Source organism: Rosa rugosa, chromosome 4 (assembly GCF_958449725.1).
Source record: "Rosa rugosa chromosome 4, drRosRugo1.1, whole genome shotgun sequence".
Taxonomy (NCBI): Eukaryota; Viridiplantae; Streptophyta; class Magnoliopsida; order Rosales; family Rosaceae; genus Rosa; species Rosa rugosa.
In genome coordinates, this window is record NC_084823.1 from 48,805,634 (window position 1) to 48,820,553 (window position 14,920).

A 14,920-nucleotide genomic window follows, 5' to 3' on the forward strand; every position below is an offset into this window, starting at 1 on the left:
ATCACTGGCTCAAAAACCTTCCTCTTCGTTAGACAATCCAACTTAACCTGGATCGCATCTTTCCATTTAGGCCAAATTTCTCTACGTTGGCATTCATTCATCAACGGAGTGTGGTTCGATATCATAGGACTCAACAAACTCATGTGCAACTACATCATCAATTATGATGGAGTTTCTATCCCACATCTCATGTACACTAGTGTAATTTTCATAGAGCTCTATATTCTCAGGAATAGGTTCTGACGTTGAGGCGTCCCCCAACGATAACCATAATCCTGAAGATACTCATGAGACAGATTTTGAGTGTCGATGATCCAAGGATTGAGTTGTGCCAAAGTATCCTTCGAACCCACGGGCCTCCGACGCATCCTAGCTGGGGCCATGGCCTATAGCGCCAGAGTGCCACTCTCTTTGGCGTTGGCGCCATGCCTACCTCCGTGTAGGGTGGCGCTACGTCCTCTCGTAGGAACGTCCTTCCTTGCAGGCATGTTCAGCATATTTGTGTGATCTCGTCACTTTAACGGGGATCGAGGTGAGACATAGTGGGGACAGTCCACGACAATTCCTGTCATTCCTGCTGAACATCCGTGTTTTTATCTCCCCCTAACGACGGGAAGACTGTCTCATCAAAGTGACAACCCGCAAATCTAGCGGTAAGGAGATCGCCTCTCAAAGGCATTAAGTGGCGGACGATTGTTGGAGTCTCAAATCCAACGTAGTTGCCTATTCGTCTGTAAGGACCCATCATAGAGCGTTGTGGCAGGGCAATTGGCACATAAATGGCACACTCAAATATGCGTAAGTACGAAATACTTGTACCTAGTCACTAGCTGTAACGCAGAGGTAGATTGAGTGGCAGTGGGTCATAGACGAATTAGCATAGCTGCATGCGATATTGCATCACCCTAAGAGGATATAAGGAGATTAGTACGCATTACCAATGTCCGGACTACCATCGTAGTCGTTTCTGCGAGACCATTTGGGTGTGTTCATGGGAATATGATGTCCAACATCAGTCCCATTGCAATATCCATCGAAAGTCTTCGATGTAAACTCTCTAGCATAGTCAAATCCAATTGACTGAATAGGATGATTCGGGAAGTGAGCCCGTTGTCATATGATATTTGCTAGGAGTGTAGCATAAGCAGCATTACAAGTGGACAATGGCACAATACGTGACCAGCGTGTTTGCGTGTCAACCAACATCATGAAATATTTAAACGTCCGCAAGTTGGTTGAATTAGTCCATAGAATCCCCATGGATTCTATGTAAGAACAAAATGAGTATTTTCATATCATTTGCATAGGACGGTCTCAGTCCTAATTTCCCTAAGGAATGGGCTTTGTAAATCGAGCGAGAGGCTTTAGAAGCAACCAATGAGGATTTTGGTTAGGCTTGAGCGTTTGAAACACTATTTGAAGCAAAGTTGGTGATTGCAGCATCACCTAGGGCACCATCACCATGATGGACGCCATCCATGGCGTCATGGATAAGTACTATGCCAGCCCTAGGCTGGTGGTGGACGGCGGCTGCTCCAGAGGCAGCGGCGGCTGTCACACTTAGTCCAGGAGTCAACTTTTGATTCATACTTCGTTTCACTTGAAAGAAAGGATGTCCATGTGAAGTCTTTAGTAGACGGATCATCATATCATGACTAGGATGACCTATCCTGTCGTGACAAAGCCAATATGTGTCTAAATCCAAGAGATCTTCTCTCATAACTTTATTGGATTTAATAGCTCGAATAGTGACATAGAGTCCACTAGAGAGACACATAAACTTCTCTAAGATGCGCCTTTGTTTTCAATCATTAGAGGTATTGCAAAGGAACTCATTTCCGTTCTCTACATGCGTTTTCGCATGGAATCCGTTGGCTATTCATAGGGGCGATTTGCCCTAGGAGCGTAGAGAGTTTCTGTGACAGTAATCAAGGTGCCATTTGGCAACAGGGAACTTGGGCTATTCCATGTCCTTGAATTAATATTGATGACCCAGCCATCGTAGTCACAAAAGTAATATGCTCAGAATCAAAATGGAGTCATAATGAAAAGAACTCGAAATTTTATTCATAAGTCAACGGAGTACATCATTGTCTCTTAACCATTAGGAGAATCTAATCCAAATTCTAGCTAATGCAAAACAAAGGTAGTCGTTTGACTTCTTTTGGTAACTCCAAAATAAATATGACCAGGTGAGTAGAGAGATGTCGGTGGAGCAAAGCTCACTTAAGTACCACTTATCTCAAAACCTTCCTAGACATCATACTCATTTTGGATGAGCCTATGTGAAGAAAAACTAAACCAATGGCATTTACTACAAGGTATATGGCAATTGCCTATTACATCTCTTGGAAAAATAAAGACTTAAACAGAATTGGCGATATATTGATCCCAGCCAGATTTGTAGTCTTCAACCCTTCACTCTAGATCATCTTCTTGATCTTCTTGTTCCACATAGTGAGCTTCTCTTGCTTCACAATATGCTTTGTAGGCGGTGACAATTTCTTCACGAGCTCTACAAATGTGTGCCCAATTACCAGATACTCCACATCGAGAACATACATCTCTTTGCTCAGACTCCATTGATTGAGGCGCTTTGAAAGCGTCATTTAGATGGCTCTTAGTGTTGGTGGCGCTACCAACATGGCCAGAGGCGTTGCCTCCCTCTCTCTTTCCACGTTGACCTCTTCAGAAGTGATAACGTGTTTTAGGGTTAGGGCGTCGTGCTGATAACGTGTTTAAGGAAAACTGAAATTGGGAGAGAATTGAGTCGTTCTTTCATTGATAATAGGGGCCTCTTTATATAGAGGATTACAAGCATAGAGATAGAGTTGTACATGGAAATATAATCGTACATTGATTAGATATCTCCTAAGATTCTCCGAAAATATCTCTAATATAAACCCTATTTCAACTAGAGCAAGTAACCTCGAGTTTGGGCCAGACACATATTCTGGATTTACTTGAATAGAGGTTTCTTTATGCTGAAGGAAAAAAAAAAAAACACACACACATACTTAACTAATCCCCTACTAATAATCCTAAGGAGCCTTTCAAATAATCCTGGTTTTCTGAATCTTAGGTATGCAAATAAATAAGGATTTCTGATATAAATCCCCTATATAAAATGAGGCAAAGGCAACAAAAAAAAAAAAACTACTAATAATCTTTTACACTTCTAGAACAACTGAATGATGGTAATTCTAATCTGTGGTATATAATTTGACTAATCACACTTTGGCTTCCTAGCTAGGTACAATTATGATGCATCATTGGCTTGATATATATAGCTACGTGTTTATAACCCAGAGGCAGGACAAAGAAGTTTATGATGTCTGACTACGAGTGGTAATAATCAGAACGTAGAACGCATAGAGATCTATTTCTCCTTTTTGGAAAAGGAAAACTAAGACTCCTTTTTGGAAAAGGAAAACTAAGACGGGGATAAAAGCCGGTTTCCAGCCTCTTATACATACCCAGATCACTATTAGGCATAAAAGCCCCAATATAAGTCTTGCGAAGCAAACGTCTAACAGAGAGCACAAACAACAATCCATAACCCCAATTTTGGGTAACCAGGCACGCTGTGATGATGATGATGATGATAAGTTCCATCTCGCCCTTACCTGCAGCTCCTCCTACTTCTGTTACGACACATACAAAGCCTATTGGCATCATCCCTCCTCCTCCAGAAACAGCAAAAATCATCAACAAAACTGCCAAGCACGTTTCCAGGAATGGACCGGAATTTGAGAAGAAGGTCATCACTGAAAAGACTAAACTAAATCCAGATCCAAAATTCGACTTTTTGAATTCCTCACATCCCTACCATGCATATTATCAGCACCGGGTGGCCGAATTCCGTGCCCAGCCTGATCAGTCTTCTGAAGAGCCAGCTCCGGTTGTAGATGTTGAAGCTGGAGCACCAAAGCCTGATTCCCTCTCCCAGCTTAGACCTGAATGCAAAGTGCCCGAACCACCAGAACCCGAAGAGTTTACTGTTCAGCTCCCTCAAGGAATTAGTGGAGAAGAACTGGATTTTATGAAGCTCACAGCCCAGTTTGTAGCTCGGAATGGGAAATCGTTTTTGACAGAATTGAGAAGCAGAGAGAGTAAAAACCCCCAGTTCTATTTTCTCGATCATAAACATAGCTTGTTCAAGTTTTTTACTTCTCTGGCGGATGCATATTCAAAGGTATTGATGCCACAAGAAGGGATGACAGAGAAACTGAAGAAGAACACGGCGGACATGACCATCGTGCTAGAACGGTGTGTGCATCGGCTGGAGTGGGAGCATTATCAAAAGCAGGCAAAGCAGAAGACTGAAGATGAGATTGAGCAGGACAGGTTACAAATGGCTGCAATTGATTGGCACGATAATGTCTTGGTCGAAGTCATAGACTTTGATGATGTTGAGGATGACTATTTACCTCCTCCGCTGAGCCTTGAAGAGGTTATAAGTAGGAGCAAAGTTGTTATGGAAGCAGATGATAATGTCGAGGAGCATAGGGATGTTGAAATGGAGTTGGATGAAGAAGAGATGCAGCTTGTTGAAGAAGGCATGAAAGTAACAGAGGTGGAACAAGCACCAATGAGAATTGTGAAGAACTGGAAGAGACCCGAGGAGAGGATGATCCAATCCAGTGCCGAAAGAGACATGACGATTTCCCCCATTACCGGGGAGCTTGTCCCTAACAATGAGATGTCTGAGCACATGAGGATTTCCCTCATTGATCCAAGATACAGAGAACAGAAAGAAAGGATGTTTGCTAAGATTCGGGAGACTAGTCTTGTTCTTGCTCAGGACGATGAGATCTCAAGAAACATTGTGAACCTTGCGAGAACCCGTCCTGACATTTTTGGTTCCACAGAGGAGGAAGTTTCCAATGCTGTTAAGGCTGAGATTGGAAAGCAGGAAAAGCAGCAGGTCATATGGGATGGTCATGCTGGAAGCACTGGCCGTGCAGCAAATCCAGCCATGTCACAGAATGCCAATGGAGATGATAAAACTGATGTTGTGAACAATGAGGCAAGGAACCTTCCTGGTCCGGCGAGACCTTCAGTTCTTCCTCTTCCACCACCTGGTGTTCTTGCCGTTAATCTTCCTAGTGTTCCTGCAAACACAGTTCAGTACGCAGGTACAAATAGCAGTGATTTCCCTGTCCAATTTCCATTGGTTAAGACTACTATGCCTCCGTCAATGTTTATGTCTGCAGCTAGTATACCTGTACCTCCTCCACCTGTATCTGAGTTTACAACCATGCAAATGGCTTACATACCTACAAACACAATGCCGATGCCTCCACCGCCTTTGCCTCATGTGCGGCCACCAACACCTCCGCATGCAGAACCTAAGCCAAAGCGACAGAAGCTTGATGATTCAATGCTTATTCCAGAAGATAAATTTCTGGCACAGCACCCGGGACCGGTTGGCATCAATATATCTGTTCCCAATGTTGATGAAGGTAACCTCAAGGGACAACTTTTGGAGATCACAGTGCAGTCTTTATCTGAAACTGTTGGCAGTCTGAAAGAGAAAATTTCTGGGGAAATCCAGCTTCCGGCAAACAAACAGAAATTGAGTGGAAATTCGGGATTTCTGAAAGACAATTTGTCCCTTGCATATTACAATGTAGGCGCAGGACAAACACTTGCTCTTTCAATAAGAGAGCGTGGTGGAAGAAAGAGATGAACGGTTTGCTGCAATTTTCAACCATGTATCATTTATGACTTCTGTTATTCCTTTTACATTCTTTGCTATTATATTACAGATTTTGTCTTTATAAGATGATACTGATGTCTTTAATCTTCTCTACTACCAGGTTCGATGCTGCTTCCACCAATGTTTCTTAAACTAACAATAGTGAACAAGAAAGACCAGTATTTCTGACTTTAGTTTTAATTTATCATGTTAATAATATTGGAAAAATGGAAAGAAAAACAAAAATCTATGGTAATGGTTCTGGCCAGAGGTACAATGGTAATGAAAGGTTTACAAAATGGAGTCAAGAGAATCAGAAAAAAACAAGCAAAACCAAAGCCTGTTTGATGCTGAGGGGTGGCAAGTACGTGGTACGGTATGGAAGGAGGGTCTGATATAGATCTGAATGAGCTTGCCAAGATCGTCAAATACCAGAAGAATTAGATAGGACCCCCACGTTCACACACTTTTCTTTTACTATTCTGACATTGCAAAGAGAGTAGCAAAGGAAAGCAACTGTTTAAAGTTAAAGCATTGTTGTACTAAAGACTTTTTACTGAAATCAATTCATTTGCATCTATCTCTAGTTTAAGTAGTAATATCCAGTAAGGAAAAGTTTCAAGAAAGCTCACATTGCATACACGACAAATGGCCTCGGAACTTTCCAGGGCATTCAATAGATTGATAAGCATCTCCCTAGAAAGTGTACTTGCCATAGCCACAGAATCTTTCCCAACGCAGTCAGAGTCATATCCTTTAACAAGCAGTGGGTGATCACAAGCCTGCCGATGGTGCAAAAGCATCAAAAGGATATTTGCATAGTTTTGATTTTCTGTACCAGCAGCAGCATATGCCTGCACGAAACAATAGAGTTCGGAATCAGAATATCTATAAAACAGCAAAGAATCTTCATCAGGACTGGGGGTTGGTTATAACATGGAATTACAACTGTAACATTTCTCAATAGATATGTCAACACAATTTGCAACAGGTATTTCAAACTTTTTACTGGCAGATTTAAATTATATGAAAGAAACAAGAGGACATTATTAGATGCCAATGCTGTATCATACACATGTCTAGATGAAAGTCTTGAACTAGTTGACACAAAATTTATACAAATGAGGGTTACTATCAGTTGCAAAAGGTGTCTGATCAACAATATTTCAGTTAGAGCATTTGCTTACTAGTCATTTCTACAACATCACTTGTACCGTATGGAAAAAACAGAAGAAGCTAAAATCACATTCCTTTTAGATTAATTATTCTCTATTTTGAGGGTATCTTGTTCTGAGTTGATACTTGGTTTTGCTTTTCAGCTATTGTTATTGTCCACTTTCAACAAGTCACTGGATAATCTATCAAAGAGAAACAAAAACTTCATTTTCTATCTTCAGCAGACAACTCAGAAAAAATCATATGGATTGTCAGATTCCACTATCTCAAGTAGAATAAATAAAATAAAAGGCAATGCACCTTGAATTGAGAGCGTGAATCAGCTTCTAATTTGGTATAGAAGGCCCTCTCCTCAGACGGGAACTCCACTTTACTCAGGTTAATTGTTTTTGGTGGTAAATTAATTATAGGTTGCCCATCAATCATTTTTCCTGCAAAAAAAGAAATGATGATCAACACCAAAGAGTACAATGAAAGATCTAAAGTACAGAAGCACATTCACACTCTTTCACAGCATAAGAGCAATAACATTACAATTTATGAAGATATCTTAAGCCTATAGCTGGGAAAAAAAAACAGAGAGAGGGAGAGAGAGAGAGAGTAATGGCATGAAGGAAGGGAACAAGATCCTCTTTCTCAATATTGAATTCCAAGATCTAACAGGTAGTGATCACCTACTTCAGCAAGGGAAGTCACATATACCCAAAGAGGCAAAGAAATTGGAGAGTCATGTTATATCATGCATATTAGTGTGGGTAAGCATCCATCCATTCTTATAATGAACATGTGAAAAAGCAGAAATAATTACCAACTATCCAGCAAACCAAATAACAAAGACAAAGCATTCACCTTCTGTTCGGCGCAGCATAATAGCTCTCGGAACAGCTTGGAGCTTCTTGTAACCTTGGAGTGAATTTCTGGAATTTGGAACCTTAATGGTAGCGTAAAATGATTTATACACAGCATAAGGATTATATTTCAGAAATCTAAAGTAACTATAAATCATCAACCCATTGCATTTTGTATTGGTATACCAGATAGACACCTTCCTTTGGCTCGAAGGCTACAGCAGGCCCTAGCCACTACAGTTCTGTGATTCCTAATGGTTTGCGCTTCATCTAGTATCACCCTAAACCAACCGACCCTTGCAAGTGTTTCAGAACCACAGTCAAAAGAGGAACTGTCCAATCCTTTCCTACCTCTCTTTCCCTTCTTACTAACAATAGAAGCCTTTTAACTCGTCTTGTTGATAGAAAAATCAGAAGAGAATCCATACTTTTCCACATTTTATTTATCCGCCTCATCCTCATCAACTAAAGGTTGTTTTGGGACTTCATGAGTTACAATAGCATATGTAGTGAGAACCACATCATAGCCTGCAAGTTCTTCAGGATTCTTTGTTCTGCTGCCTCCATGATAAACAAGTACAAACAATTTTGCTTCCTCTACAACATTCTCATCCAGCTCCCTAGCCCACTGTCCAGGAACGCTTGCTGGAGCAGGTCTGATATAGATCTATTAATGTTGTTGTATTTCCAGCCTCCGAAGAGCCTGAATTTTGTTGTCTTGAATTATCTATTTGATTGTAAACTACTACTTATCAATTTCTTTGTGCAACGAATTTCTCTGATTCGGTCAAGAATGTTTAGCCCTATAATAGTAGGTTTAAAATTTACATTAAACACCAGACATGTCATAAACAACGTGTAAACTATCAAGCAGTAGCAGAAATAGTTAACCCTTCTGGAAGTCGTGAATATTGTACCTCAAGAAACGAATTTATAATGATAATACAACGGAACAATGGAAAGAAAAATCAAATTGTACCTCAAGAAAAGAAAAGAAAACTCATTGTACCAAATCACATTTATGCCAATTTGATAATATTCTTCAAGCTCAGTGCACAGTTTCAACAAGTGTAAAATTTTTGCCTGGCATTTCATTTACCCTCGCATCTTCCAGAAATCTCAAAGACTTGCAAAAGATTCAAAGATGATCACATGCTCAAAGACGAGAAATAAAAAATAGTTTCGGACCCAAGTCATACATGGACATCATAGGGAACATCATTTCTGTCCCACTAGGCAAATGGATCACTATTGCTTCTTGAGAGCATTCATTTTGTCCCTGAGATAGTAGAGCTTGGCCCTCCGCACTTTCTTCTTGTCCAGTATCTTTATCTCCTTTATGTTAGGCGAATACCTGTCATACACCAACAGCGGTCAGCGGTCATTCTGTAGAGACTGATAACATAGTAAATAATGAAACAAATGATAAGAACATACAACCCTACACATTTTTAGACTTTGAGTTCAAATCTTGACAAATACAAGTCACAGGCTTCAATCGAGCTTGTAATTTACAATGTTTTACTGTTTATCTAAAAGAACTAATCAAACAGTGGAAAAGTAGTCCTAATGGTTTAAGTGATGGACAATTATACTAATGACTTATGGATCCAAGATTTGGAATAACCATACTATTACAAATCAACCAATATCTACTCATTATTTAAGCCATTAATCTATAAATTCCAACAAAAATTAAGGAAAATCGTATGCAGGACGTTGTACAACTATCTGATACATATTGTAGTTGAGAAAAAACAACTTATTAGGGTAAATGGATACATCCTGCTTCTAGGATATCCAACTACGAAAATCACAGGTTCACACTACACACTTGAAGCAGAGTAAAAAACAGTAGAAACAAAGGGCCATATTAGGAAACAGAAACACCAGATTTTCTTACAGTGGAAAGAGAGATTCAACCCCGACTCCAGCAACTAGCCTCCTGATTCTGAATGTAGAGTTTAAACCAGCATTACGTCTTGCTATCACAATGCCTTTCAAGACTGAAACACGCCGCTTGTTGTCGGGTACTTCCTGTTCGCATATGGCGGTTAGTGAGAGGAACAAAAAAAGTTGTCTTCAACAGAATAGCATCCACAAGAAAAAGAGCACCATAACATCAAGAAGAATATATTATACCACTCTGAGTTGCACGATATAACCAGGCTTTATGTCAGGTATTTCTCTCTGCCCCCTCACTTCCCCTACAGCTTCCTTATCTAGAATCTGAGGAAAGCATAGAATTAACAATTGCTGACAATAGGAAGAGATCATCTGTTACTTCTTATCATCAATGCCAAGAGATAGATGCATGCCTGCATTATGTGCTTGGCAGTTTTATCAAGCCTCTTAAATTTGATGCGGGGAGGTGCATCAAGCTCAGTTGTTGAATCTTGAGTTGCTGATTCAACCGTATTACCCACTGTTGTTATGCATCTGCTGGGGAAAGGTGGTGAAACTGCTGGCCATTGAAACAAGCCTGGTTGAGGACTCCTGATTAGCAAGGCACTACTCGAGCACGTCAATGTCTCAGTTTGAGAGCCCGTTTTGGCCTGGTAGAATAACACTATAAGCATCACAAATAAGTCTATACTTTGGAAAAACAAAAACTACATCTTGATCTTCAAATGAATTCTACAGAAACTTATGACCTTGAAGAACAATACCAAGTGATGATCCAAATGATGAAAAGGTAATATACATGCACATACAGATTCACTAGTGCACTACAGGGTGTGAATATAATGGTTCTAACATATCAATGCAACTCACTACAATTGTTCTCAATATGATACCATGAACCAAATTTCTTTGAAGTCAACAGGGAAACAACTGAAATTCACAACTGTTGTAGTGCTTGAATAATAATGATTATCTGCCCGGTAAACTTTTACTCAATACTGATGGTGGAAGAGACAACCCGAAAATGTTCAAACCAAGATCATTTTATTGAATATTTGATCAAACTAGCCAGAAGTTAATTGTCCTTCAGATAACTAAACCCTTTACTGCAAAAATCAACTTCTTCAACTTCTCAAAGCCCCTGCTAGACATAACGACTCTAACTCTTATTACAGTAAAGCTACGGCCAAACACTTATTATGGTCTAGGAAAAAAAGAAAAAAAAGAACCCATACAGCCATGGTCATGATCAGGCACAGAACTAGGGGGCAGGGTTGTGCTGCAACCCACCCCAGTTTTTTTTTAAAAGAATTTCAAGCAAGACAAGATATAATGAGATCAGAAATTTTCAGCATTGACCATTCCTTCTTCAAATGCTCACAACCCGAGATAAAAAAGTCTGAATGGAGTGATCCACTTATATTGGAAAGTACACTCACAGAGCTTTCCATCCATATAAAGCAGGTCACCCAATTTCCACTGAAGTGAAAATGGTAGCTTGTCAAATTTGATAAACTGTTCTGCAAACTGCTGCAGACCTATAGTCACTCAAACTGCTATTTCTCCAAATCCAGAAGACTGAAAAGGATGAAACCACCAGGAACAGAAACTAGACACATTTCCCCTTCTTCCCATAAAATTTCACACTCCAATTAAATCTGAGTAGAAAACTATAGGCCTGCAAATTCACCGTTCTATCATGCAGATTCTGCTTTAAGCTGATTCTGATATTGGTGTACTTGGTTTGCTATTGTGGAAGCTACAGGGCACAAAATTAAAAACTGTTTCTCAGCCATATGTGAGACATGTAGGTCTAAGTTCCTGCAAATTTTAAGCTCCATATTCCCGCTGGTTTAGGAACTATAGCCTTCCAAAGTCAATCTACAGTCATTTTTTCTGTTCTGACCCTCCAGCATTCCAATCAACATTCCATTAGTTTTACGACTCCAAAGGAAAAACCTTTTTACAGGAAAACACTAGACATATAGAACTACAATCCCACAAAATTTCAGAGCTTATGCTCTCCCGAAGACGAAACAGACTCCAATCATCAGCCACTGATTTCAATCTTCAACTAACATAATACTCCTCAAAGCAATTAAAGAACAATGAAGAAAAATGAAATTGGAAAATTAAAGAGCGATTCGAAAACATACGAATGCAGCCCATGAATGATAAGAACACTTGGAGAGAGACCCAACTCCATCGGAAGCTATGGAGCCGCTAAACCCAGCACCGCCGCGACATGGGTTTGCTCCGATTGGACTGAAATGAGCCATCTTTGAGCTTTGCCTATGGAGAAACCGCAGTCCCGCACTTAAAGATTGCATCTTTATGAAGGTCAAGTCTGCAAAATCAAAATGGTTTTGTTGGGTTGCTCAGAAAATGAAGTCAGGAAAAGGTAGAGATGAATTTTTGTTTCTGGGAATTGAACGACGAGGATGCCAAAACCCCACAGTGGTTTTGGAATTGGGGTTTATGTTCAGAGCTTTTTTTTTCCCAAAGGTTAGGGCCTGAATTGGGCCTGATTTGAAATCGGATTAACTATACTATCTTAGCCCAATAGTAAAATTGGGCCGACGTTGCTGACATTTATAGAGCAACTCATTATTACATGCCAATTTGTAATAGGTGTTATTTTGATCGGAAATTCTATAGTGCATTTGATGTATTGATGTGTACATAAATTTAAGAGCCTTATTTTGTGGTGATGAAGCATTTTTGTACGATTTGTTCATGCTTCATGTGTGCAAGTTTATGAAAAAATATCTTTAGTCAAAATGCACAGTGACTATAATGTGTGATCACCATGAACTCAAAGACCCAAATCCATCAAGATATTCAACCAGTTAAATCTTCCCCACAAAGATCTAAATATAAGAATCTCATTTTTGGGGAGTATTTTCCTTTTTTATTGTTGTGAATTTGCAGGAAGAGCATGAATTATAGTGCATCAACAACATCTCACAGCAGATAAATCCTCTCATTCTATAAAACTTGTTTTCTATATTTATAGAAATGGGGGGATTATCCAGCACACTCTGCAACAATAATGAGCACCTATATATACATGGGGCTGCATGACACAGCTAGAGGGGGCTGAACCAGATCTGCAGCTGTAACATTAATAGAGATTCCTGAGACTTTTTAGTTTTTACTCAGCAATTGTCTCCACCCCTAGATTCCCTCTCCTACACCATTTTTGAACACAAAGTTCTGAACTTTACTTCTCCTCCATCCCACATTGAAACTTTATGTACACTTGTTCAAGCAATAAACAATCATCAAGACCCACATTGAAAAACCCAATTCCATTTAGCTTTGACTGGTCATTGTATTGTTAGCTAGAAATCTGAACCTCAAATCTGGTGTGTGTATAAATTGCCTTTCTGTTATTAACCACATGTACAGAACCAAGTGATTTTAAAGTGCAGCAGAAGCAAAACCCACCTAGGATTCACTAAAGCTGTCTGGTAAATCAAAAGGAGAAAACTTTATAAAAACACATAAAGAAGCCCAATTTAAAAAGAATCCAATCCAAATCCAGCAGATAACAGAATATAAAAGGGTGGTTCTTCCCTCACTCTCACTCAGTGCCAGTTTGGAATTCAATTTTTAAATCCCATTAATGCTGCCAAAGAACCCCTCTGGCAGCATCTGCGACTCACCCATCTTGTGACTAAGATATCTCTCACTCTCCCCATGTTATTAAAATTCCCTCTACTCACAGATTTCACAATCCAACTCTCTACAATTTGTTTCCCTCCTCCCTCCTCACAACTTCTCACTATGCAAGACCACATTGGCATCCCTGCTTGCTTTTCTTCAGCTGAGAAGCTCAGTGATGATGCCTCAGCTGTGAGCAGGTCAGGCCACAGTGTCTACATGTCAGTCTACAGAGCCAAGATTGCTGATCAGAGCCGCCTGATCACAATCACATGGTGCAAAAACCTTCTCCTTCATGGCCTCTCAGTCTCTGTGGAGGGCCCAGATGGAGAGAACCACCATTCCTGCAAAGTTGAGCTCAAGCCATGGTACTTCTGGAGAAAACAAGGCTCGAAGCGGTTTGCTGTCAATGGGAAAACTGTCGACATTTTCTGGGATCTCAAGGCTGCAAAATTTAATGGTGGAACTGAGCCAAAGTCTGAGTATTATGTTGCAGTTGTCTGTGAGGAAGAGGTTGTGTTACTGCTCGGTGATCTTAAGAAAGATGCATATAAGAAGACAGGGTTTAGGCCTGCTTTGATTGATCCCATTTTGGTTTCTAAAAAAGAACACATCTTTGGCAAGAAGAAGTTTACCACAAAGGCCAAGTTTTATGAGAAGGGCAGGCTTCATGAAATCTCTATTGAGTGCAAGAATAGAGCTGCAAACATGGGCAATGTTGGGAATTCAGTAAATGGGGTTGAGCCAGAGTTGGAGATTAGAGTAGATGGGCATTTGGTGGTTCATGTCAAACACCTTCAGTGGAAGTTCAGAGGTAATGAGTCTATTCATATTAACAAGTTAAGAATAGAGGTGTATTGGGATGTCCATGACTGGTTGTTTAGTCCTGGTTTAAGGCATGCATTGTTTATTTTCAAGCCAATTTTGCCTTCCACATCTCTATCACCACTGTCTAGGTCATCTTCTTCTTCGCCGCCTTCATCTTCCCTGTCATCAACACTGTCTTCCCAGACAAGTTGTGGTTCACTAGAAGGGCTTAATGCAAGTGGCTCTTCTGAGTTTTGCTTGTTTCTTTATGCTTGGAAGGTTGAATGAGGAATATTACTCAAAAACGCTTTTGGTAGCCCTCCGACGGAAATAGTTAAAAGTGTTTTTTGAGTTATAGAAGCAGCGCGAATCAAACCCTTTGTTAGACTACTATCATCATCATTGTGATCTGAAGAATGAGGCAGCCCAATGAAAAGGGTCATCAAGAAATGAAATGGGAGATGGGACATCATGGAATGGTGAAGATGCATGTTGGATTGAGAAGGAAGTGGGACCCAAGAAAGGTTGGGGAGTTAGTTACAGCTGGGAATGAGAAAATGGGCATATTGGACAAAGACAGATTGTAACATCACATAGATGCTCAATAATTTTCTCCATCGAGAGGCATCTACATCTGTTTATTTTTATATATACAAACTCTCTCCTTCTCTTTCTTGATCTGATCTTGATAATTGAGCAGTAGGTAGTTTTCTTTCTAACTCTGTGTACCAAACCATGTATGGCTCCAAAGTTTTTATATAAAAGAAATGTAGAAAATATACTGAATGTCTGTATCTGGTATAAAATGGTCATACAT

At 40.0% G+C, this 14,920-nt stretch overlaps 3 protein-coding genes and 1 pseudogene across 3 annotated transcripts; 2 read left to right on the top strand and 2 right to left on the bottom strand.

The window, feature by feature from the left end:
• The first annotated feature begins 3,450 nt into the window (after positions 1–3,450).
• LOC133707351 (probable splicing factor 3A subunit 1) lies at positions 3,451–5,698 on the top strand. The gene has a single exon (XM_062132903.1). It carries the CDS (start codon positions 3,590–3,592, stop codon positions 5,690–5,692), a length of 2,103 nt encoding a protein of 700 aa, XP_061988887.1. The 5' UTR covers positions 3,451–3,589; the 3' UTR covers positions 5,693–5,698.
• Positions 5,699–6,243: 545 nt separating this feature from the next.
• On the bottom strand, positions 6,244–8,820 carry LOC133744944 (helicase-like transcription factor CHR28; annotated as a pseudogene).
• On the bottom strand, positions 8,714–12,099 carry LOC133745620 (large ribosomal subunit protein bL19c-like). Its single transcript, XM_062173726.1, has 5 exons — positions 11,787–12,099; positions 10,044–10,280; positions 9,868–9,954; positions 9,629–9,762; positions 8,714–9,079 (listed from the first exon to the last, which is right to left on the bottom strand). Exons 1-5 carry the CDS (start codon positions 11,958–11,960, stop codon positions 8,974–8,976), a joined length of 738 nt encoding a protein of 245 aa, XP_062029710.1. The 5' UTR covers positions 11,961–12,099; the 3' UTR covers positions 8,714–8,973.
• Positions 12,100–13,104: 1,005 nt separating this feature from the next.
• On the top strand, positions 13,105–14,893 carry LOC133745619 (uncharacterized). The gene has a single exon (XM_062173725.1). It carries the CDS (start codon positions 13,333–13,335, stop codon positions 14,389–14,391), a length of 1,059 nt encoding a protein of 352 aa, XP_062029709.1. The 5' UTR covers positions 13,105–13,332; the 3' UTR covers positions 14,392–14,893.
• The last annotated feature ends 27 nt before the right edge of the window (positions 14,894–14,920 follow it).